The sequence below is a fragment of the Myotis nattereri genome (assembly GCF_964212035.1).
Source record: "Myotis nattereri genome assembly, chromosome: 15".
Taxonomy (NCBI): domain Eukaryota; kingdom Metazoa; phylum Chordata; class Mammalia; order Chiroptera; family Vespertilionidae; genus Myotis; species Myotis nattereri.
Genome location: NC_138090.1, coordinates 41,245,701 through 41,268,564, shown reverse-complemented (window position 1 = coordinate 41,268,564; position 22,864 = coordinate 41,245,701). Strand labels below are relative to the sequence as shown.

At 52.9% G+C, this 22,864-nt stretch overlaps 3 protein-coding genes across 7 annotated transcripts in view; 1 reads left to right on the top strand and 2 right to left on the bottom strand.

The window, feature by feature from the left end:
* TGFB1 (transforming growth factor beta 1) overlaps positions 1 to 22,864 on the top strand; it is a gene marked incomplete at its 5' end in the record, with an annotated part of 50,790 nt that overhangs the window by 11,016 nt on the left and 16,910 nt on the right. The window contains 4 exons of one of the 3 annotated variants that reach the window (XM_081107790.1): positions 1,861 to 2,014; positions 2,433 to 2,577; positions 2,874 to 2,994; positions 3,393 to 3,480. In XM_081107790.1, the coding sequence (XP_080963916.1) occupies positions 1,861 to 2,014; positions 2,433 to 2,577; positions 2,874 to 2,992 (418 nt within the window). In that variant the 3' untranslated portion in view covers positions 2,993 to 2,994; positions 3,393 to 3,480. Of the gene's footprint in view, positions 1 to 1,860; positions 2,015 to 2,432; positions 2,810 to 2,873; positions 2,995 to 3,392; positions 3,481 to 22,864 lie in introns of those variants that run through there. The other 2 variants (XM_081107791.1, XM_081107792.1) reach the window with 2 other exon arrangements.
* CCDC97 (coiled-coil domain containing 97) lies at positions 1,035 to 18,571 on the bottom strand. Of its 3 annotated transcripts, none has more exons than XM_081107793.1 (6): positions 18,267 to 18,387; positions 13,809 to 14,264; positions 11,973 to 12,254; positions 11,365 to 11,494; positions 9,478 to 9,540; positions 1,035 to 1,392 (listed from the first exon to the last, which is right to left on the bottom strand). In XM_081107793.1, exons 1-6 carry the CDS (start codon positions 18,313 to 18,315, stop codon positions 1,332 to 1,334), a joined length of 1,041 nt encoding a protein of 346 aa, XP_080963919.1. In that variant the 5' UTR covers positions 18,316 to 18,387; the 3' UTR covers positions 1,035 to 1,331. The 3 variants fall into 3 exon arrangements, with proteins under 3 accessions (XP_080963919.1, XP_080963921.1, XP_080963920.1); XM_081107795.1 differs by lacking the exon at positions 1,035 to 1,392 and adding an exon at positions 7,446 to 8,002 and having other exon boundaries at positions 18,267 to 18,571; XM_081107794.1 differs by lacking the exon at positions 1,035 to 1,392 and having other exon boundaries at positions 8,052 to 9,540; positions 18,267 to 18,486.
* HNRNPUL1 (heterogeneous nuclear ribonucleoprotein U like 1) overlaps positions 20,580 to 22,864 on the bottom strand; it is a gene marked incomplete at its 5' end in the record, with an annotated part of 36,156 nt that continues 33,871 nt past the window's right edge. The window contains 2 exons of the mRNA XM_081107789.1: positions 20,580 to 21,797; positions 22,393 to 22,584. Of these exons, the coding sequence (XP_080963915.1) occupies positions 21,681 to 21,797; positions 22,393 to 22,584 (309 nt within the window). The 3' untranslated portion in view covers positions 20,580 to 21,680. The remainder of the gene's footprint in view (positions 21,798 to 22,392; positions 22,585 to 22,864) is intronic.

The window sequence follows — 22,864 nt, the reverse complement described above, 5'->3', positions numbered from 1 at the left end:
CACAGAGACCATAAATCCAGAACGGTAGCATCTTATACACCACTATTCTCCAATGTGCTTTAAAAAAAAATTTTTTTTTTATTGATTTCGGAGAGGAAGCGAAAAGGAAAGAGAGATAGAAACATTAATGATGAGAGAGAATCATTGATCAGCTGCCTCCTGCATGTCCCCTCCTAGAGATCGAGTCCACAACCCGGGCATGTGCCCTTGACTGGAATTGAACCTGGGATCCTTCAGTCCGCAGGCCGACATTCTATCCACTGAGCAAAACCAGCCAGGGCTCCAATGTGCTTTTTAAAAACCTAACCCATTGAACAATTAATTTATACATCCAATATCTGCAGAGTGCCTACAGCGTGCCAGGCACTGTTGTAGGCACTAGGGATACATTGGGAGAGAAAACAGACAAAAAGTCCTGTCCTCAGAGGAAGGCAGATAATGAACAGATAAATCAATATCAAATAAATAAAAGAGCAGGTAGCTAAAAGTTCCAAGAAGGAAAATAAAACAGATGAAAGAGAAAGAAAGAAAGAGATATTGGAGAGTATTTTTCCTATCCTGATTTTTATTATGAAAATTTCAAATGTATATAAAAGCAACCAGGATAGTATAATGAACTCTTATTCAGCTTCCACAGGTTTTAAGATTTTGTCCCACTTCAGACACAGACATTTTCTTTTTTTTTTGACACAGACATTTTCATATTTTCTTACATACCTGCAATGCTGTAGTTACACTGAATGGAACTGTCTTTTGGATTGGTATTTTGGGTAGGATGGTCCAGGAAGGACTCTCTAAAGAGATGACATTAGCCCTGGCTGGGTTGGCTCAGTGGATAGAGCATCGGCCTGCAGACTGAAGGGTCCCAGGTTCGGTTCCGTTTAAGGTTGTGGGCTCGATCCCCAGTAGGGGGTGTGCAGGAGGCAGCTGATCAGTGATTCTCTCTCATCATTGATGTTTCTATCTCTCTCTCCCTCTCCCGTCCTCTCTGAAATTAATTTGAAGAAAAAAAAAGAGATGACATTAATTTGTTTAACTATTTATTGAGCACCCACTGCATGCCAGGCAGTGTTCTAGGACTGAGGCTCCCTGAGTGAAGGACATTTAAGCAAATAATTAAAGGAAGTAAAGAAATAAGCTGGAGCAGAAATTTGTGTGAACAGTAAGCCAGTCAGAGACAACAGCAAGTGCAAAGGCCCTGAGGTAGGACCGTCTGAGGAACAGTGAGGACACGAGTATGACTGGCGTAGAGTGAAAATGGAGAGGGAACTGAGATGAGCCGAAGCCAGTAGTGCCGTGTGGTTCACGGTGAGGACTTCTGGCATTTGTCCTTAGTGAAGCGGGGCCGTGTTCAGAGCAGAAGAGCGACATGACAGTCCCTCGCATTTGGCCCTAGAGGACAGGGGTTTCTGTCTGTTTTGTTTGTACTGAGTCCCTGTAGATCCCAGGGCAGCACACACTAGCTCAGTAAACATTTGTTGCACATGTAGAATGTACCAGTACACGTGGAGCTGCGCTGTTTTATGTTCTAGTGTATGGATGTGCCATGATTTACTTAGCCGTCCCTGTGGATGGCCACTGGCTTCCTACAGGCTTGTTTTGAGCCCTGCACGAGACCCTGTTTATTATGTTGCTCTTAGCACAGTGCTTGACTGGAGGAAGTGCTTTATCAGTGCTGGCCATCATCAGTATTGTAACTGTTGGCTGTTGTTATCACAGTGGGTGCAAGGGAGACCAAGATGGAGATGGTGCAAACACACACACATACACACACACACACAGAGGAGGAGGGGCATGGCTAGCCCTTGCAGGCCCCTCTGTCGCCCTGACCTGGATTCCTCACCCGTGTCCCGCCCGCAGCTCCACGGAGAAAAACTGCTGCGTGCGGCAGCTCTACATCGACTTCCGCAAGGACCTGGGCTGGAAATGGATCCACGAGCCCAAGGGCTACCACGCCAACTTCTGCCTGGGGCCCTGCCCCTACATTTGGAGCCTGGAAACGCAGTACAGCAAGGTGCGTCTGGCCCGGGCTGGCGATAGCAGGGACCAAGGGAGGGGAGGGAGAGAGGTACACGCAGAGATGAAGGGCGGAAGGGAGAAATAGAGACAGAGAGACTGGAGGAGAGGGTGGTAGAGATGGGAGAGAAGCTGGAGACCGTCTGCACAGTTAGAGACGGGGCATATGGGGAGACCCACGGGACGGAGTAGCTTGGAAGGAGAAAGAGAAACCGAGAGATGAGACAGAATGAAAAAGGCAGGAAGGCACAGGTTGATACACAGAGACAAGAAGATGGAAGGAGAAAGAATGATTGAGATACAAATCAAGAGTGGGAAATGCGGAGCGGCAGAGATTGAGCCCTAACGGGTGAGAAGAGGTGTAGGGAGATGGGAGCAATCTGACCCCTGCCCTGACCGCGCCCATCCGCCCGCAGGTCCTGGCCCTATACAACCAGCACAACCCCGGCGCGTCGGCGGCGCCCTGCTGCGTGCCGCAGGCGCTGGAGCCTCTGCCTATTGTGTACTACGTGGGCCGCAAGCCCAAGGTGGAGCAGCTGTCCAACATGATCGTGCGCTCCTGCAAGTGCAGCTGAGCCCCCTACCCCTCCCGCCCCGCCCCGGCAGGCCCGGCCCCGCCTCCCCTTCCCCTGCCCGTCGCGCCGGGCTGTATTTAAGGACACCGGCCCCACCCCCCTTCCCCCGGCCAGCCCACCTCGGGGCCCATTAAAGGTGGAGAGAGGACGGGGGTCTCGGTGTCCTTGGCTGACAGGGTCTCTACCGATGTTCCTGGCCTCCCGCTCCATCTGCCGCCTCCTGTCTCGCTTCACTTTTCATTTGCCCCTCCTACCACTTACCAAGCACTTCTTATGTTCCAGGTACTCCTGGTAAGCACTACATTTATTTATTGAGCACTTTGGGCCCTGTTCTAAGTGCTTATGTTAATCAACTCACTCACCATAACAAGCTCTGGGGATTCTCACAACGCCCACTTTAAAGGTGAGGAAACTCAAGTCCAGAGAGGTGAAGAGCCTCGTTCCTGCCCACCAGGAACCTACTTTCCCGGGAAGAGACAGACATTGTAAATGGCACGAAGGCAGGAAAGCAGGATGGAGTGTGAGATGGGACAGGGAGGATCTCTTGGAGGAGGTAGCTTTTGGGACCTGAAGGCAGCTTAGGGGAGGAAGAGGGAGAGTGTTCTGGGAAGGACAGAAGGCAAGGCCGGAGTGAGGATAAACTTGGGGTGAGGGAGGGAGGAACAAGGCCAGTGTGGTTGGAAAGGAGGGCCAAGGGGAAGGGTGTTGGGAGCTGAGTCAGATGGTAACACCCACAGGCCAGAGAGTGATAATCCTCCATGCCAGGTATGAATCTACCAGCTCACTGCATTCTCCCCACAGCGCAGCAGAGCAGGGGTTGGCAAACTACAGCCTGCAGGCAAATTCTGACCTGCTGCCTGTTTCTGTAAATAAAGTTTTATTGGAGCACAGCCATGTCTCTGGCTGTTTTAGTGCTACAAGGGCGAAGTCGAGAAGAAACTGTATGCAAAGTCAAAAGTCTTTGCTATTGGGCTCTTTATAGAAAAATCTTGCCAACTCCTGCAACAGAGACCACCTTACAGATGGGAATACTGTGGCACAGAGAGGTTACTTGTTAGCGCACAAGCAGCAGAGCTGGCACTCAAACCAGGCAGTGGCAGTTAAGGCTCTCTGCACTGGTGCTGCTTGCCAGGGCACATCAGCCCTGGGGGAGGTGGGAACCTGTGAGAATCTGTACCTGGGGGATGATGGAGCCATGACAAGATTCTGGATAGAGATGGGATATGATTTGACTTCGGTGCTTAGAGATCCCTTTGGCTGATGGTTGAGAGTAGACTGAATGGAGCCGTGGGCGACTGCAGGAACAACAGGGGTTCAGGTGGGAGATGCTGGTACTCTGCGCCGGCGGGTTCCCTCTGGGCCTTGTCTCTTCCCCTCTGCTGTGGTCTTGCTTGTGAATTCTCCCTTGCTTCCTCTTTCTCTGGCATCTTGGTTTCCTTTCCTCCTCCCAGGTTTCAATTCCCTCATCTGGCCCCCACCCTCCTTCCCAGGTCCCAGGCCCTGAACTACTGCTTTGCCCAGCGGTGCCTGGGGGAAGGGGGAGGTTTGGGCAGCACTAGGTCTGAATGAGTGGGCCTTGGGATCCTACCAGCCCAGCCTGGGGTAGCAATGTGGTTATTCCACCTGCCACAGGTCTGGGAGCAATGAGGGCTGGGTAGTGTGGGGGCAGGAGGAGTTCACTATTCAAGGAAATGCAGCCATTGTCACTGGCCTCCTATGAAAGGACACAGTGACATGGAAGTCACTGTGGCCCCCGAGGATGTGGCACATGTGTGCACACATTCATTCACACAAACAGGGGTTGAAGCATGGACAGTGTCCCATAATGAACACACCAGAACTCCTACAGGACACCTGGCAGCAGGCATAGCCCACATGTGACACCCCATTACATAGCCCAGCCTGGAGCCTCACTGGGACCCAGCACAAGCAGAGATGTCAATAGGGACACAGCAAAACACATCCTGTAGGGTCACAGTCACAACCACCACACACCAGACACAGATTCAGAGACTGTGCCACACACCTCACAGAATAAGGAAATGAAACAGGCCACCAGCAGTTTACACAAACATCCTCTATGGATGGGGTCATAGTCACAAACAGGCACACGAACTGACTCGTCACAGTCCCACCCAGACACACACCATACACGGAGATCTGACACGTCACGGTCTTACAGACTGCCAGGTGGTCATGCCCACTCAGTTTGACATTTCACGGCCCCACACACTCAGGCCTGGGGAGTCCCACATGGCCCTGCAGAAGGCAGCTGACCCCTCTTAGCCAGACACACTGTCACAGCCCGGTCTGGTCCCAGACAGAGCAGTCCCACAAACCCAGACACATCCCCAGGGTCGTGGCCCTCACAAGCCCAGCTCGTGCCTGGGCCTCAGGACAAGTCCTGGCTGCACCCTGGGGATTCACTCACACTCCCAGTGCTGAGCCCTGGCCACGCCCTCTTGACACACCCCGCCCACCTGCCTGCTGCCAGAAAAACTTTCGGGCTCAGCACCTTCTCACCACGTGAGCTCTGCTCCTGCCCTCACCCTCCTCGCTGGGGTGGCCAGGCCCTGTAGGGATAAGGCATCTCAGGCCCCCAGCTAACCGCATGGGCAGGACCCGGGGTTCAGGGTTGTCCTCCCCTCCCCCAAAGCCCAGGCTCAGGGAGGGAAGTTGAAGGCGGGTAGCCTGGGTTCCGGCTGAAGCCCCAGCTTCCTATCCAGCCCCCAGAGGGCAGGAAGCTGGGCTAGGGGAGGCCAGCTCAGGCCTTCCTGCCCCCTCCCCCAGACAGGCCTGGGACTGGGGTCAGTGGGTAACAGAGAGACAAACAGCTAAATTGCTGGACATTCCAAGCATTGGTCTCTTGTGTTTCTAATGTGAATCTGAATGTGTTCAGGACCTTTGTGTGTGTGTGTCCCCAAGTTTTGTGGTGTGAGTTCTGTGTGTCTAGCATAGGGGTCTTAACATACCAGTTGGGTGCCCACAGGCTGTGAGGGGATTTTCAGTGTGTGTGTGTGTGTTCCCAGCACGCGCTAAGCTCCGTGTGGTGACTGCTGTGTTCCTGGTGTGTGTGGTTGCTGTACAAGTCGGTGTGCTCTCTGGGCTGTGTCCTGACACGTGTGATTTGGGAGGTCTGTGTTACAATAGGTCATATGCCTGGGGCGTGTTATGTGTCTGAATTTTTTTCTTAGCATCTTTGCTGTTTTCCTCCAGGTGAGTTTATGTATCTTCAGTGTAATTTTGACTTGAAATGTGGATATTTTGTGTATGTTTATGGGCCTGGGAGAACGATGTGTTTCCAGAGGTGGTGTGTATTTTGTTTCTTACACATGAGCAGTGTTTTCAGTGTGTGTGTGTGACAGTTCCCAGTGTCTGGGCCAGATGTTTCTGGGTTATACTTTGTGACCAGTGTGCGCGCCGCTGGTGTTCTGAGCATGTTTGTGTGTCCACGGGTGTGTCTCCAGCATGCTTGCTGCCGTTCTCCAGGGGGTGTGTGTGTGTCCGCCCATCGTGGGGACTGGTGTTTTCAGCCTCTGTGGGTGTCTGAGCAGGTGGTGTCTGTGTCGTCCCACATGTGGGCTGGTGGCCTCAGTGTGTGAGCAGTTGTGTAGGTTTCTATTTTGCATCGCCTTTCAGGGCATTTTGAGCTCACAGTGGGGTGTGTATGTGTGTTCATGTTCACGAGCACTTTGTGCTGCTGTTTCCAGGGGAGGGGGAATTGTGCGTCCTCAGCGAAGTTGCTGGCATCCTGGGCAGCAAGCCCAGTGGCCTCCGGGCTGAGTGGAGGCTGCCTCTGCGGTATGTCCCCTCGCCGGCTGGTGCCACGCTGGCTCGGGGCTGGCTGTGGCGGGCAGGGCAGGGCAGGGGCTGCGGTGGGCACTGGACCTGCGCCCAGCCCTTGGTATAAATATCCCGGCTGCCGGCGGCAGTGTTTACTCTGTCCCAGCCCCGGGGGTGGTGGCAGCCCAGCAGGTCCTGGGGGCCAGTGGGGGGGGGGTGACCAGGCCACAGCATAGACATTTCCTTCTGGCCAGACAGGCTGCAACCTCACTGCCCTTCCCACCCCCTTTCTGGGTGGAGGTGACCCCTCATTCTGGGCTCCCAGGAGCCACCAGTGAACCTCTAACCTGGATGTCTTCTCTGGGCTTCCAGGGTTTGGGAGCCAGAGAAGAGAGGACAGAGATTGAGATGGATATGACGGGGGCTGGCCAAGACAGCAGGGAGAGGGATAGGAAAACATGAGGGCAAACAAGCAGGAGTGACACAGGGAGGGGAGGCCCCAACAGAAAGGCAGGGGAAATGGGGACATGAGACAGTGAGGGGAGCTCAGGGAGCGATGAGGGAGAGAAAGGAGGCAGACGCCCAGAAGAACGAGGAAGAAAGGGTAGACAATGGCAGCCAGAGAGGTGCAGAGACAGAATGAAAGGGTGATAGAGAGGAGGGTGGGGGGAGAGGGAGAGAAGCAGGACAAAGGACAGAGCAGGCAGGCATTAGAGGCTCGTGGAGTCCCTGTCAGCTTTGGCAGGACGCACAGAGGTGTCAGACGTGGGGGTGGCAGCCAGGACAGACAGGAGACCGGGGGTGGGGGCCGGATGTGCACTGAGAGACGCTCCCCCAGCAGGGCCCTCCCTTCCTGACTCAGCCTCTCCACCCACCCCAACCCCAGACCTGGGAGCGAGGGCCAGGCCACTGGGGCACCTCCAGGTCTCAGCACAGAGGCCGTGACCTTTGGGAAGTGTCTCTCCATTCCTCTTGACTAGCTCCACCTCCGCCTCCGCTACAGACGCTGGTCTCCCACCATCTGACATACCCCAATTCCTATCCCACAGTGTTCATTTAAAACAAAAAGTTATGTACGGCACAGTATACCACAGATTTAATGATCGAATGGTGACAATGTGCACCAAGGGCTGATGCCTGGAGTAGGAGTGTGCTCACAACCTGAGGCATAAGCACAGGCACCAGGACACACGTCTCTCCTGTGAGTCAGCTGCCTGGACGACCCTGGGCCTCCTCCGGGAGGTGGATTACCAGTACTGATAGCACGAGGCGCACAGGACCGTGATGGTTGGGATTCAAATACTGACTTCTCCGTCAAGATGATTCAGTCAAGTCTGTGTGGAGGCCGGTGCCTGGTGCCAACAGAGGCCCCCAAAGCTTAGCTGCTATCGTCATCAACAGCTAAGTCTTCTCGTCTTCCCATGTGAGGACGTCTGTGCATCTGTCCACCCTGAGTGCCGATAGCTGACCGCAGGCCAGTGGAGCTCTCTAGGACTTGTGGTTCTAGACCTGCCTTTTCACCTCTGAAGGCCGCCCGCCTTCCTGGGCCTCCCTTGCCCGGTCTGTGAGTCCCTAGTTCGCAGCGATGTCTGGAGGATTCAGCGCAGTGTCAAGCACCTGGCTCGGGCCTGGCACAGGACAGAACTGCTCAGAAACCAGAACTTTCCTTTTTTTTTTCTCATTGAACAGCCTGAACGTCCCTCCGGGCCCATCCGGCTCTCACTTTCTGTGTCTGGGTCTAATTCTGGCTGACCCAGAGGGCAGAGCTAAGGCCTGGGGGTCGTCATGGCCCTAGGAGGCCTCCAGGCCTCTGCTCACTCTGGACTACATGCCCCAAGGGGCAGCTTGAAGGGTCCTTTAGGTTTGGCTGTGGAAGGATGCCGCTACTGCTGCGCACAGGGCTGAGAGGCCCCAGGCCCCACCTCCCTGACCCGTGGCCATGCCCTCCTCCAGCAGACGGCCCTTTTCCATGTGTCTACTGGGGGAGCATGAGCTGGGTGTGGGGGCATGGGAAGGCGGGATGCCTGGGTTCCCACAGGCCGGTGGCTGAGTCACCAGGCGGCCATCTGGCTCCCATTAGCCGGGGAGGCAGGGGGCTCTGTGGGGCGGGCCTGTGGCTGGCTGGGGGCAGAGACGAGGGGCGGCCTGTGGGGGATGACTCAGGACCCATGATAACAGCCTGTGCGTATTTGGGGAGTGTAAACAAGAGGGAGAGAGAGGCAGAGGAAGTGAAGAAAGGGAAAATTGTGGCTGGGCAGAGGGGGCTGTGGGCTGGGAGGGGAGAGTGCCCCTCCCCCCACTCCCAAGCTGGCAGGCCCAGGATACCCAGTGCTTCCCCTGCCCATCCCTCCCAGGGCTGGGTCCCAGTGGAGAGGTGATGGCTGTGGACACCTGTGGTCTCCCTCTGCCTGCAGTGAGGCCACACTCAGCAGCCAGACTGGGGATGGCACTGAAACCCAGAGATAAAGGCTGAGAGATGGAAACGGACTGGCAGGAAGAACCACAGGCCCACAAGGCCGAAGGAGAGAAGGGAACGTATAGAGGCAAGGAGAGCTTGACAAATGGGATAGGTGAATAACAGAGTAGGGACCAGGAGGGGAGATAGCGAGCTGTTCTGGGGCCCAGGGATCAGCCCGACCCCAGGTTGGGCACTGGTGTCGACTTGGCTGGCTCTAGCTACAAAGGGCCCTGCTGGACTTGGTCAAGGGAAGGATGTTCACCCTGTTGGGGGGACAGAGGCCAAGGCACAGAATGAGGAGGAGAAACAGAAAGGCAGAGAGGAAAGAGACTGAGGTGGAGAGAGGGAGACAGAAAGGCAGGGAGAAAAAGAGACCAAAGACAGAAAGAAACCCCGAGAAAGAGCAATGAAGACAGAAGCAGGGTTGGGTTGGGGGGAACTGCAGACACAGCGGGAGGGGCAGTCTGAGATGGGACCAGACCCTATGAGGCAGCTTCACTGGGGTCCCTGGAGAAAGTCTCTGAGCCAGCCACTGATCAGCTGCCTTGTTTGTGGGGGAGGAGGAAACAGGGTGGGTGGCTGGGCCATCAGTCCCCGTCTAGCTCCGGGCTAGGTGCATCCTCAGGCTCCTCCTCATCAAAGTACCTCTCTTCCTCATCCCGGGCCACAATGTCCAGGTTGTCGAAGTCGGGGTTATCATCCACGGCGCTGCAGAGGGAGGAGGGGGGTGTCAGAGGCTGGCTCTGGCTGGGCCCAGACCCCACCCTTTGGGGAAGCTGGGGAAATGGCTCGGCCCTGTGAGGTCAAAGGCCGTAAGCTGGCAGCTCTAAGATTCAGCTAACCCCCTTGGAGGGGGATGTTGGGTCTCTCAGGGCTTCAAACAAAAGGCAGTATTTTCCAAATCAGAGATTTTACATAAAAACTTCTGGTTTCTCTTTAAAAGCTGGAAGATGTGATATGGTGACACTGAGGCCCACATTCCCAAGGCAGTGGTTCTCAACCTGGAAGGCTGTGTCCCCTCAGATGACATCTGGTGATAACCGGAGACATTTGGTTGTCAAAACTGGGGAGCTGCTACTGGCACCTAGTGGGTAGAGGCCAGGGTACCACTCAGCGTTCTGGTGCACTATGATAGGCCCGGCTCACAAAGAATTATGCTGACCCATGATCATTAGTTCTGAGGCCCAGAAACTATATTAAAGTGACAAGTGATCCTAAAATGTGAGGAGCCGGACTCCACTCCAAATCCTCCCTCAGCTCCCATCAAGCTCACTTTGTGCAGAAAGCCCTGTCCATTCTGCCCTCCCTCCTGCCACTCGGGCAGCCTTGCTATTCTTCCGTGCCACCCTAGGGCCCTTCCCCCAGATATCTGTCACTCACCCTTCACTTCCTGCAGATCTACTCAGAGAGCCTTTCCTGGCCACCCTGTCTCCCCCCATCCCCACCTTTTCTTCGTGGCCCATCACCACCATACGCTTGATGCTGCTTGTCCTCACTACAGTGGGACCTCCTTCAGGGCTGGAATCCTCTCATCGGTTTTGTTTCCTGCTCTATCCCAAGCCTGGACACAGCAGGCACTCGGCAAGAGGTGGCTGAACACCATGAGGGACCATGTGGCCCTGCTGCCCAGCAGTGGCCTCTGGAGAGGGGACAGGCTTTGTCTCCATCATTCCTCATTCCTCATGCCAGGCCTGGGTTCCTTGTGGGTTTCATGGCAGCAATGGTGCCCTCACTGAGGGCTCCCTCCCTCACTGTGGACATTCAGGCTGCAAGGCTGGTCCAGGCTGGAAGTGACCACCTGGACCTGACTCCAGAGCCAGGGTGTCTAGATTGGGCCAGTGGCTGTTATGATCCCCACTCAGCTGACGTGCCCCCAAAGGTCTGCTTGTTCACACTGCATCAGAGTTGTGTTTGAAACCAGAGCCCTCTGCTGCCATGCTGGTGTTCAGGACCACAAGCCAGATGGCCTCAGTGGACAAACCACTTATCTTCAATTTTGATAGTTCACTCTCCTGCGTCCTTCTCCCTGATAGTAAAATCCTTTTCAAAGCAGGTGGCCCATGCATCTTGGCCCTGAGGTTATACTGGAGAAATTACCCACCAACACTGCAGGGCCCCCACCACAGGCCCCTCCTGCTACACATTAGCTTTGCCAGGGATTACTTCCTGCAGCATGAGGTGTGGGGTTCCGGGGGACATTTGGGAGGCCTGGGGTAGTGGCATCCTGCCAGGCCACCAAGTGAAAATGTTTCAATATCTTATCGAGTTGAATGTCAGCCCTGCTCATTCCCTCCTTACATTTGGGGAGAGGATCGAGGCTCTCAGATGGACAAAGCTAGTCCAAGGTCACCCACTGGTCTTTGGTTGATCTGAAACCCTGAGGCTGTCTGACCCCAGGGCCCATGGCCTGGAACTGTTCTGGGGCCTTCTAGCAACACGGAGGCTTTCCATGGAGATGCCTGGGACCTGGCATGCAGCTGAGGGCTATAGGGTGCTGGGTTGGGGGGACGAGGAGGTAGAGGCATGAAGCACCTGTAGTCAAAGTCCCCGTCCTTGCCGTCCAGGAAGCGCTGGTGCATCCGGCTGGTGAACTCTTCCCGCAGGATCAGCCTCTCCTCGGAGTCGGGAACCCAGGCCTCCGAATCTTTGCCAGGGCTCTGGTCTGCGGGGGAGACACCCACAGTGTGGGAGTGTGAGGGGGACACTCACGTAGGTGCTGAACACAGTTCAGAGAGCTGCATCCTTTGTGCTGGGTGGCACTGGGAACATAACAGTGACCAGAAAGCTCGCAGTCCCTGCCCTCCTGGAGCACACACCAAGCACATGACAACCAGTGCTCCGCGGGCTGCAGAATAGGGTCAGGACCAGACACCTGAGGGTGGTGAAGGGAAGGCATTCCCGGCAGAGGGAACATCATGAGCAAAGCCCTGGCAGCGAGGGATTGCTTGGTGCTTTTGAGGAGTGGGGTCGGAGATGCTGGAGAGGTCGGGAAGGGCTAGGGCACACAGGGCTCTTGGGTCAGGCAGGGCAAGGACTCAATGTCTACTCCTGCAGGTGGGGCCCAGCCTGGTGCCATGGACTAAGGAGACTCCAGGACTGTGGAGTCCAGATACCGGGGCTCCCCTGCTGCTGGTCCTCACCTTCCTTGTCACTGTCCTCTTCCTCTTCTTCCTCCTCCTCCAGGCAGGCCTCCTCCTCCTCCTGCTGCTGGAGCAGCCGTTGCTGCAGTTCCTGTTCCTGGTAGGATTGCAGCAGCAGGTCGGAGAGTGGGCAAGGGGGTGTGCCGGGGGAGCCAGGCTTGGGTGGCTGGTGGGCTGGGGTGCGGGCACTGAGCTCCTCCTGGGTTAAGTACTGCCCGATGTACTGCTCATACAGCAGTGGAGCCCGGAACCGCATCTGCTCGTCACTGAAGTACTCGCCCCCTGCACAGAGGAGACAGAGTGGGGTCAGGAGCCTATGGGCGGGGCCAGGGGCTGCGTTCAGGGTAAGGGTATCTAGGCAGACGTGTCCATGCGTGTGTGTGTGATCATGCTGGTAGGAAGACATGAACACACAAGTGCAAGTGTGCAAATATGTACGAAAATATGCAGATGCCTGAGGTCCTGTGGCCACCAGTATTCATGCATCTGAGCACATTTGTGTGACCAGGCCTGTATCTGCATGCCTACTCATGTGTCCAAGCATGTGTCTGCACAGTAAGGCCCATGAATATACTGCCCCTGAGGCACTGGTGGCCTGTGGACAAGATGCCAGGGCAGGACTCTGCCCTGCCCATGCCCACATCCTCCCATGGGTGTCCACACACTGCCACAGGTACCTGTGACTGCAGTGTGCAGATGTTGCAGGCAGATGTATGTGCAGTCTATAGGCTGTGTGCCTGTCCACTGAGTCCCATCCTGGCTGTTGGTGCACACATCTGGACACCTAAGTGTATGTCTATGGGAGCTGGCATGTGTGCGCACAGAAGCAGGTAGAACAGGGCCTCTGCCCAGGTGTGGTTTTCCGGGTGGTCTTCCAGACTCCAGCTCTCCCTAGTGCTCCTCTCTGCAGCCACCCCCCAGGTGGGCCTGGCATCCCTAGCACCCTAAACCCGGGTCCTCTGCATTTCTCCTGGCTGCCTGTTCCTACAGGGGCAGTTCTGTGCCTCAGTTGACAGTTAAAGGGAGCCCGGTCCCTCCTGCCCTACTTTCAGAGCCGGTGGGAATCTACCTGAATCCTGGCCTCTGGAGCACCTGAGCGTGACCATCCCTGTCCTGCCTCCCATCTTGCCCTCTCTTACCCCCAGCTTTTGTATTTCCCACCAGATTCTGTTTCTCTCCCTCCTTTTTCCTGGCTCTCAGTCACCCTCCCCTTCTCTGACCTCAGTTTCTGTCATCCAGCGCCCCCATTCATTCTCTCCTGTTTTCATCTTGCTCATCTGTTGCTGTGTCCCACTCTTTCATTTCCCTCAGCCCATGCCTTTTCCCTAACAAGAAACTTCACTTTCTCTGCTTCATTTGCTCTCATCTTTTACCTTTAGTTCTGGTGTCTTTGGTCACAAAAACACTTGTCAGTCATGGTCACACAGGTACTGATGGATGTTTTCCTTCATGCTTTTCATTCACGTGTGCCTTGTTTGAGTGGGCTTTTATGTGCCAGGGTCATAAACACACTCCCCTAGGTTTCCAGCAATGCCTTTGTGTTCGGTGTGAGGGAGGGCTCTAATTTTCCCGACAGACAACCAGTTATCATGGCTCTAGGCACTGTGTCCTCGGTTCACAGATCTGAAATGGTACTTCGGTCATTCCCATTCTCTTTCCCGGGGTCCCTATTTGTGTAGTCTACCTAATGTCACCCTGTCACTTCACATTTGTCTGTCTCTCCCTGAATCCCTGATTCAGCACTTGTCTCCCAGGATCTGTCTGTTTCTGCTCTTGCATCCTTCTTATTAGCTCTGCCTCGCTTTCCCCTCCTGTCCAGTCCACCTGCCCCCACACCTTGGATGAGCTCACGCAGGGCAGCGTAGCGCCGGTTCCGCAGGCGAGTACGCAGGGTGCGGGGCCGAGCGGTGCCCTGCCGGGCTACCTCCGCACAGTAGAAGTCTGCACGGTGATCACCACGTAGGTGGCCAAAGCAGGCCAGGTGCTCCTCGCGGAGGCCTGTGCGGAAACGCTCCAGAAACACCAGTGGCTTCTCGTGATACAGCTGGCCCAGGATGGCCACCTTCTCCTGCTCGGTCAGGTCAGGCTCTCCTTGCTGCTGGCTGCATACAGGCAGGTGGCTGGCCGCCACGGCATGCAGCATAGCACTCACTGCTGCATTCTCAGTCCCAGAGGCGTCATTGCCCAGGGCCTTTGGAATGGTCTCTGCTGCTTCCACCTTGTCCAGGGGTCTGGATGGGACTGGCATCCAGCTCAGCTCCCCCCAGTGCCCAGAACTGGGCTCTGTGCAGCCTGTGGGTAGAGGGGAGATGATTTAGTCTGGGATGGGAGTGGGGGTGAGTAGAAGGGAGTGGGGGTGAGTAGGAGGGACTGGGTGCTCAGTCCCTCACTCACTTCACATTTATTGAGCACCTACTATAATCTGGGCAATGTGTTAGGCCTTAGAAATACCACAATAAACAAGTAGTTGACATTTCAGTGGGAGACACAGATAATCGAAAACATTTACAAAAAACATATAGTGTGTTAGAAAACATACAGTGTTAGGTGGTTTAAGAGCTATGCAAAAAAAATTCAGAGGAAAGGAGAAAATGGGGGACAGGGAGGGGGAAAGGCTGCAATTTTAAGACAGAGAGAGCTTGCCTAAAAAGTGACATTTCACTAGAGACCTGGGGTGGTGAGGAACTGAACTATGATATTTCTGGGGGAGAAGAGTTTCAGACAGAGGGAACAGCCAGTGCAAAGGCCCTGAGGCAGAAGTGTTTGGTGTAGTTACTTGGTCCTTTACCACTTCGTTCACCGATTCACTCAATTCTTTGCCTTTTCGTTTGTTCACAAAATGTAATACATTCACTAACTTGTTCACTCACTCATTCATTCTCTTCCAAACCATTCTTTAGCAACTCTAAAGCTATTCAAGGCCCTGAACTGAGTAATGCTGAGGAGCCACAGGAGGAATCCAAGCCAGCTCCTGTCCTCATGAAGCACCCAGTTGATGGAGGAATAGGAAAGATCAAAGACAATACAGGCCCTGGAAAATGGAAAGCTGAGAGGTAGACTGCAGCAAGCAGGAGCTAAGTACAGACAAAAAGTATAGATAACTCCTTGCCCTGGCTGGTGTGGCTCAGTTGGTTGGGCGTTGTTGTCCTGTGCACCAAAAAGATGAGGGGTGTGCAGGAGGCAGCTCACTGATATTACGCTCTCACATCGACGTTTCTCTTTTCTCCCTTCCTCTCTCTCTAAAAATCAATAAACTATTCTTTTTTTTAAAAAAGAAAGAAAGAAAGAAAGTATAGCCCTACCTGGTTCAGCTCAGTGGATAGAGCATTGGCCTGCAGACTGAAGGGTCCTGGGTTCAATTCTGGTTAAGGACACATGCCAGGGTTGCGGGCTCGAGCCCTGATAAATGATTTTCTCTCATCATTGATGTTTCTATCTCTCTCTTCCTCTTTGAAATCAATACAAATACGTTTTAAAAAAGAAAGTATAGACAACTCCTTTAGGTAGCTTAGCTGGGATGGAGAAAAATAAGGGGGTAATGATTACAGGTACACAGGTTTCAGATTTTTTTTTTAATATATTTTATTGATTTTTTACAGAGAGGAAGGGAGAGGGACAGAAAGCCAGAAACATCAATGAGAGAGAAACATCGATCAGCCGCCTCCCGCATGCCCCCCACTGGGGATGCGCCCGCAACCAAGGCACATGCCCTTGACCGGAATCAAACCCGGGACCCTTGAGTCCGCAGGCCGACGCTCTATCCACTGAGCCAAACCGGTTCTGGCAGATTTTAAAAAAATATATATTTTTATTGATTTCAGAGAGGAAGGGAGAGGGAGAGAGAGATAGAAACATCAATGATGAGAGGGAATCATCAACTGGCCGCCTCCTGCATGTCCCCCCCGACTGGGGATTGAGCCCAAAACCCAGGAATGTGCCCTGACTGGGAATCGAACTGTGACCTCCTGGTTCATAGGTCGACACTCAATCACTGATCCATGCCAGCCGGACACGGGAAGATTTAAACACACAAAAAAATTATTTTAAAGCTGAGCTAGACCAGAGCAGGTGCTGTGGAGGAAGGGACAAGAGGAGTGGTGGTTAGAAAGATGTCTGGGGCCCGGCTGGCATGGCTCGGTGGTTGAGTGTTTACCTATGAACCAGGAGGTCAGGGTTCGATTCCTGGTCAGGGCACATGCCCGGGTTGTGGACTCGATCCCCAGTGTGGGGCATGCAGGAGGCAACCGATTAATGACTCTCTCTCATCACTGATGTTTCTATCTCCCTTCTTCTCTGAAATTAATTAAAAGTATATATTTTTTAAAAAAAGATATCTGGGAGGCCAAGTACATAAGCCATGGGGCTGAAGGGCTGGGAGGTATCCAATTAAGATCCAGAGCTTTGGCCCCTGAACTAGTCAAACTGTCTGAGACAAAGACATGGAGAGCAGGTTTGAGGGAAGATGCTGATGCCAGTTCAGGACATAGAAGGTAGGAGGGAACCAGGGGACACCCAAGGGGCATTTTAGAGACCATTAGTACATGGGGCTAGAGACTTCTCAGAGAGAAGTGTTGGGCTGGGGACAGAGTTGTGGGGGTTACAGAGTCAAGACAACAATTAAAGCTGAAAGAAATTAAAGGTCATGGGGAGGGCAGGGACGGGGACATGTGTGAAGATGAGAAACGAAGGGCTAGGAAAGAGCCCTAACTGGATGAGGAGAAGATATGCCTGTGAAAGACTTCTAAAAAAATGGTCTCCAAAAAGATAGCCATGTCTTAGTTCCTGGAACTTGTTAATGTTACCTTGTATAGCCAACGACAATAGCAACAAAAGGGTCTCTGTAGATGTGATTAAGTTAAGCATCTCGAGATGGGGAGAATATCTTGCATTATCCAGGTGGGCTCTAAACGCCATCATAAGATCTGACATACATGGAGGAGATGACAATGTGAAGGTAGATGGAAGCAGGGGTTGGAATGATGTGGCCACAATCAAGGAATGACAGGAACCGCCAAAAGGCTGAAAAGGCAAGGAATGGGCTCTCCCTTAAAGCCTTTGAGGGTGCCCCCCACTGTCTTGCTGACACCTAGATATCTGCCCAGTGATACTGATTTCAGACTCTGGCCTCCAGAGCTGTGAGAGAATAAATTTCTGTTGTTTAAAGCTATCCAGCTTGTGGTAATTTGCTACAGCAGTCTTGGGAAACAAATACTAGAGGCTGAGCTTGATAGGAAGGAAATCGGAAAGGGGGGTGTCGGAGAAACCAAGGGAAAACCTTAAAGAAGGACGGAGGGGTCAATAGCACTGTATTCTCCATGTCGTTTAATAAGAAAATCACCGAATAGGGTGACACAGGGAGGTCACTGGGGACCCTAACCAGAGCAGTTCCTGAAGGTAAAAGCCAGACTGCAGTGGGTGGGAGATGGGGAGATGGAAACAAGGATGGGCGACTCTTTGGAAATGATAACATGGTTTCTGGAAGGTAGCATGGGATCAAGGGATAGATTTTCTCTTTAGGCTAAAACATTTTTTTTTAATCTTTAAATTCTTTATTAGTTAAGGAATTACAATTTCAAACATGCACAAAAATAGAGAGTACCCCCCCCCCCCCCCCCCCAGTAATCCAGCTTCAACAATGATCAATTTCTGGCCAGTGATGTTTCAGCCTCCCAGCCACACTTCACCCCACATGGGATTACTTTGAAGGAGGGGATGGAATTTTAAGTCGAGCAAAACAAAAGCATGTTAGATGCTCACGGGAAGGCATCAAGAGCAATAGATTAAAAGTGCTATAGAGAGAGACCGGGGGAGCACAGAAATGGACTACCAGCAAGCACCCTGAGGTGGCAGATGGGGCTGTGAACTTTGGGGGAAGAATTAGAATGAGACGGAGCAAACCGTTGGTTTGAGATAAGTAGAGTTTGCATGGGGCAGGAGGAGGGTTAGTCTGGGGAAACGGAAGCCTCAGTTACACAAAATGAAGGAGTAATTTGAGAAACAGGGTTGGCTGAGACACAGGTAGAGTAAGCCCGGGGCAGGGGAGAGGTTCCCGTTAGTTAACCCGGGAGTTAGCCAGGAGGAACCGGGACATGGAAAAGGCTGGCCTGGAACGTGTTAGAGGTTAATTTCGGGGAAGGAGATACAGTAAAGGTCAGCCCGCACAGAGAGGGGTTCACCTGGACAAAGTGGTGAAGGGACAGGTAAGGCCGAGGGCAGGTCTACAGAGTCCTCCTTCGCGATCTAGGAGTAATTTCCCAGACACCGCAGCCCCCCCTCCCGCCGCCTTGACCTCACCTTCTTCAGGTTTCCTTGCTGTCGCCGCCGCGGCCGCCACAGCCTCCATCCGGATTTTCTACGCTTTTTAACCGCCGTGGTAGGCTCCGCACCGTCAACTCGGCTCCACGCCCTAAGCGGCCACTTCCGGCTGAGCACACTAGCTGGGCTTCCGATGCCCCGCTGCGCCCAGAACCAAAGTTCCGGGCAGAAGTCGGACCTTTCTATGCGCATGCGTCTCACTTAGGTTTCACTCTCCGTAGCCAGGAAGGAAAAGGCCACCCGTGTCAGAGGCCTAACACTTGGTTCCCCCCACCTCCAATCTGAACTGCTACGGAACTGGAATATCAGGAGGAAGATGTTCAACCTGTTCACTGCGGTGACTCCAAAGCCCGCATGCTTAATTTTGGGTTGGATGATCGGTTGAATGAGAAACCCTTCAGGGCCTCAAAGGGTTTGTGGTCTAGTTTAAACGCCAGCCTTTCCTTTTATCTTTTCACCATTTCAAAGAATATTTACTAAGCCTTGTCTCTTGCTCTGTCATCACACCCGGCCTCCGGTTAGCATGAGCTGGGTGGTGAGGGCCGGGACAATCTGCAGATGTGGAGAAAAACGTGGCCTTAGGAAACTGCTTTGCCCTAGGTAGTAGACATGTCACCAGTGACCGTCCTGAATGTTCAGGGCTCTAATGGGCTGAGGGGGATAAGGGAGCTGCCACCCATTCTGGAGGCCCAGGGAAGGCTTCTTTTGGGAGGATGAGATGCCCCAGTTGAGACCTGAAAGATGATTTAGGACAAGAGGAAGGGCGGTAGGGAAGGGTTTAGGTAGGGCGAAGCCAAAGATCTAGAGAGCACACACATGGATAGTTCTGGTTGCTGTAAAGACTTCATATGGAATGGGAATAAGTTCTAACTTGAAGGCTTTGATTAGGCGGCAGAGAATTGAGAACCTCATGTATCTTTATGCAAAATTCCACATACATGTGAATTTGGATTATGGCATTTATAGATTCAAGGTACTTGACTCCCCCCAAACCACTTATCCGAAGTGCAAAAGGGGAGCAGCAAAGATGGTGAGGTCACCAGGGGCCAGGTATGGGGCCTCATAAGCATATTAAGTAGCTTGAGCCCCTTTATATCCTGTGGGGATAGAGCAAGGGGTTTCAGGGGAAGGGAGATCTGTGAGGAGGCTGGTGCAGCTATCTAGACACTGGCCAGGAGCAGTTTGCATTCCCAGCACATACCCGACACAAGATAGATGGATACTACACTTAAATGTATCGAGGCCAGCAGAGGGAGCTGTTGCTCAACACATAGACCAGAGTTCGTAAGAATTCCCAGGCTAGAGGCCCTTGCTTAGCAGGGAGAGTAGGCACTTACTCTAGCGTCTTTTAGTCTAACTAGCCACCAACTTCCGCTCCTTATGTTTAGATGTCCCACCCTGACCTCAAAACGATTTGGCCTTTCTCCGTTTTGTAGCCTGTGTCCCTTCCACATGCTGAGATACTTCCTGTGAGGGAAGGGATGGAGCTAACTGGCTATTCCTGTGCTCTAGCATTGACCCTCACAAAGGGCCAGGAACACGGGCTGTCCAGAAGGAATGAAGAAATGACTCAAACTGCTGGGGATGATGGGCGGTGGGAATGCAATCAGAATGTCCTTTAACCTGGCTCACTCCTATTTTAAGATATTTTCCCTTCTCTAGGAAGCCCTCACTACCACCACCACCACCACCACCCTAGGCTCTCATAGCTGACCACTAGGTGCTATCACCATTTGACGACAGGTCCGTGTTACTTGTGGCCTGGGAGCCCTGGGTGGGCAGGGTCCAGGGTTGCCTTGGCCATGCTGTGTCTCTCAGCACCATCCAGGCCCAGTGAGGAACAGAGCAAGTTCCTAACCTATTGGCTGGATAAAGCTCCTGTAATCCCCAATGGACCCAGACACACAGGCAGGAACTATCATAAGTCCAGCTCACAGGCCAGGCCTGAGGTGGATGAGCAGTGATACCCAGTGATGACCCGAGTCCAGTCCTGGTCTCCCCCTATTAGCCATACTTACCCTCCACAACAAGGGATCTGGTTCCATATCTTCTAAACAAATTCTTGGAGATTTGGGACTATGAGTGGACTGGAAAAGGCAGGGACCAGAGAACCACTTCAAAAAGGAACTAGTGGGTTTTAAACTGAGGGCCCCAGGTTTAAGGTGGCATCCCCAGAACCCAAAATGGGGCTAGGCATGAATCCCTCAATAAGTGTTTAATGAATGGTAAATAATGTCCCCTTGAAAAGGCCCCTTACCCCAATTAAAGGCCAATTGCACTTCAAGGTTTCAACCCTTATTCCTTCCTGCTAGGAGGTGTCATCTCATTTATTGAAAGAAAACAAAACAAAACAGGGGAAACACATTTCTTAGTAAGTGCAGTCTGTTAAAATCCTGTTAAAACATATGGGTCAAGGGCAAGTAAAAATAATCAGAGGGTCACTGTAGGAAAAACCTTTAGGTCTGGCACCTGGGAGATCTCTGGAGAGGAAGCAGTGGGAAAAACTTCATATTTTGAAGGAAAGGAGACACCCCTCCCCCATTTTCCCTCTCGCCGGCTTAATCCCACCAGAAACTACCAAGACGCCTGGAATAAAAGGTTTCAAGTTCAATAGTCACACTCTCTCCAAATACAAAAAGCAGTTACAATTCAACTCAACACAGAAGCTTGTGTGCAAAGTTAAGGGAAACTGAGACATTGTATAAAAAGTTAGGTTAAAGTTGATTTTGTGGTTTTGTTTTGAGGGTGTGGTTCTTCATTGGTTGCCTGAACTCAGCAAAGAAATGGTTATCCTGATGAAGTATCAACAGCCAACCCACAGTAAAAACAGACAAATTCTAAAAATTAAAAAAAGCATAATTACCAAAAAAATATCTGTCACTGCTTCCTCCCTCCTATTTTGGTTTTTTTTTTTTTGCTTTTTAAACTTTTTTTTTTAAATTTTTTGATTTTTTTTTTTTAAATCCTGAAAAGTAGACAGTAAAACAGCTTCTGGAAGAATTTACAACCAACTGCATGAGGGTCTGGGAAGCTGAGGGTCTGGAGCAGGGCTGGGAAGAAAGGACAGAAAGGGGCCCTCCCCTCAGTCATTATAGCATCACTGCATGACCAAGGAAGGGGGTGTATTTAGTCAAGAAGGAGGACGGGAAGAAGAGGAGGAAGAGGGATGTGGGGAGAGAAAGAGAAAATAAAAGGTCATTGTTGTCTGTTTGAAACCAGAGAAAAATGCCCAGCCCTGTGGTTGAAGAAGCCCCTCAGAGGGGAGGCAGTGGGCTGGAGGGAGGCAGCCCCGGGATGACCTGTCCCCCAGCACCACAGGACCTGGTGGGGGCAGACGAGGGGCCGTGGCGGGCGCTGGTAGAGGAAGCGGTAGGGGCCTCAGGGGTACACTGGCTACTGAGTGCTTGTGCCCCCCTGTGTGTTCCCGGTGTAGCTCCCGTAGTCGTAGTTTCCGTAGTATGGCGGCCACTGGCCCTGGTTCTGATAGTACTGGTTCCACTGTTGAGCATACTAGGGAGAAACCAAAAGTACAGAGTTGTCTCTCATCTAGACCTCCATTTGGCTCCTCCCCTCACCCCACTTTCACCCTGGGTAGAGATGGGTGCAGTGACAACAGCTGACACATGGTCCCCTGACAGAGAAATCAAGGCACCCAGGGAGGACAAGGGACTGACCTGATGCCACATGGGTGGGCAGCGAGGGACTGCAGCCTAGGTCTCCTGGCTTGCCAACCTAAGGCCCTTTTCAGGTACAGGTTAAGGACCACATTCAAAATACTCCATCACGGGTATGGTGGCCTAGCACCAACCCACCGGAACAGACACTTGCTATGGTGGTGAGGCAGGATCTGGAGGCCACTGCTATACCCTTTCCTTGCTGCACTGGGGAGAGGAGCTAGGATACCAGCTGTTCAGCAGCCAGTACAGAAGTGTACTGCGAGGGCACTACTACTGCTAGGCCATCAGGTGAATTCCTGGCAGGCTGCTCATCTTCATGGGATAAGCAAGGACTCAAGTCTGGGAATACGCACCGCAAGGGGACCCTGAGAGTCACTCCATTCCATTGCCCCCAGCCTCCCTAACCCGTGTCCCCATTTGATACCTACCTGCTGATACTGGTTATAGCTGGGCTGAGGGTAGGTCTGTGCAGTAGGGGGTGGTGGTGGGGTGTAGGGGGCCGGGGTGTAGCCGCCGTAGCTCCCATAGTTGTAGGCAGGTGGTGGTGGAGGTGGAGGTGGTGGGGCTGTATAGCCCTGGCTGTAACCTCCCTGGTTGTAGGGTGGCTGGCTGTAACTCGGCTGGAAAGTGGGGGGAAAAAAACAGGGCTCTGTGAAATAGCCAGTTCAGCTGGGATGAAGGGAAGACTTCTGTAAGCAGTGGGCCCACAAAGGAACTTCCCAGGTGGAGGTGGAGGACTGAGGGGGAGGTGGGTTAGCAACATGGCAGGAAAGGCAGGGTAAGATACAGAGGTGTTACGGACTCTGAGACCCTGGGGAGTTAAGTACAAGGCAGCTCTTGAAATCCCAGGGTCCCCCCGCCCCGTAAAACAAAAAATTACAACAGAACTATTCGATTATC

Bases quoted from the DNA above. Each gene is read 5' to 3' on its own strand.
- CCDC97 (XM_081107793.1), bottom strand. From the start codon at position 18,315: ATGGAGGCTGTGGCGGCCGCGGCGGCGACAGCAAGGAAACCTGAAGAA. The intron at 14,265-18,266 runs GTGAGGTCAAGG...CTCTACCCACAG, and splicing joins AGCAAGGAAACCTGAAGAAG to GCTGCACAGAGCCCAGTTCT. The intron at 12,255-13,808 runs GTGTGGGGGCAG...TCCTCTGTGCAG, and splicing joins CCTGCGTGAGCTCATCCAAG to GGGGCGAGTACTTCAGTGAC.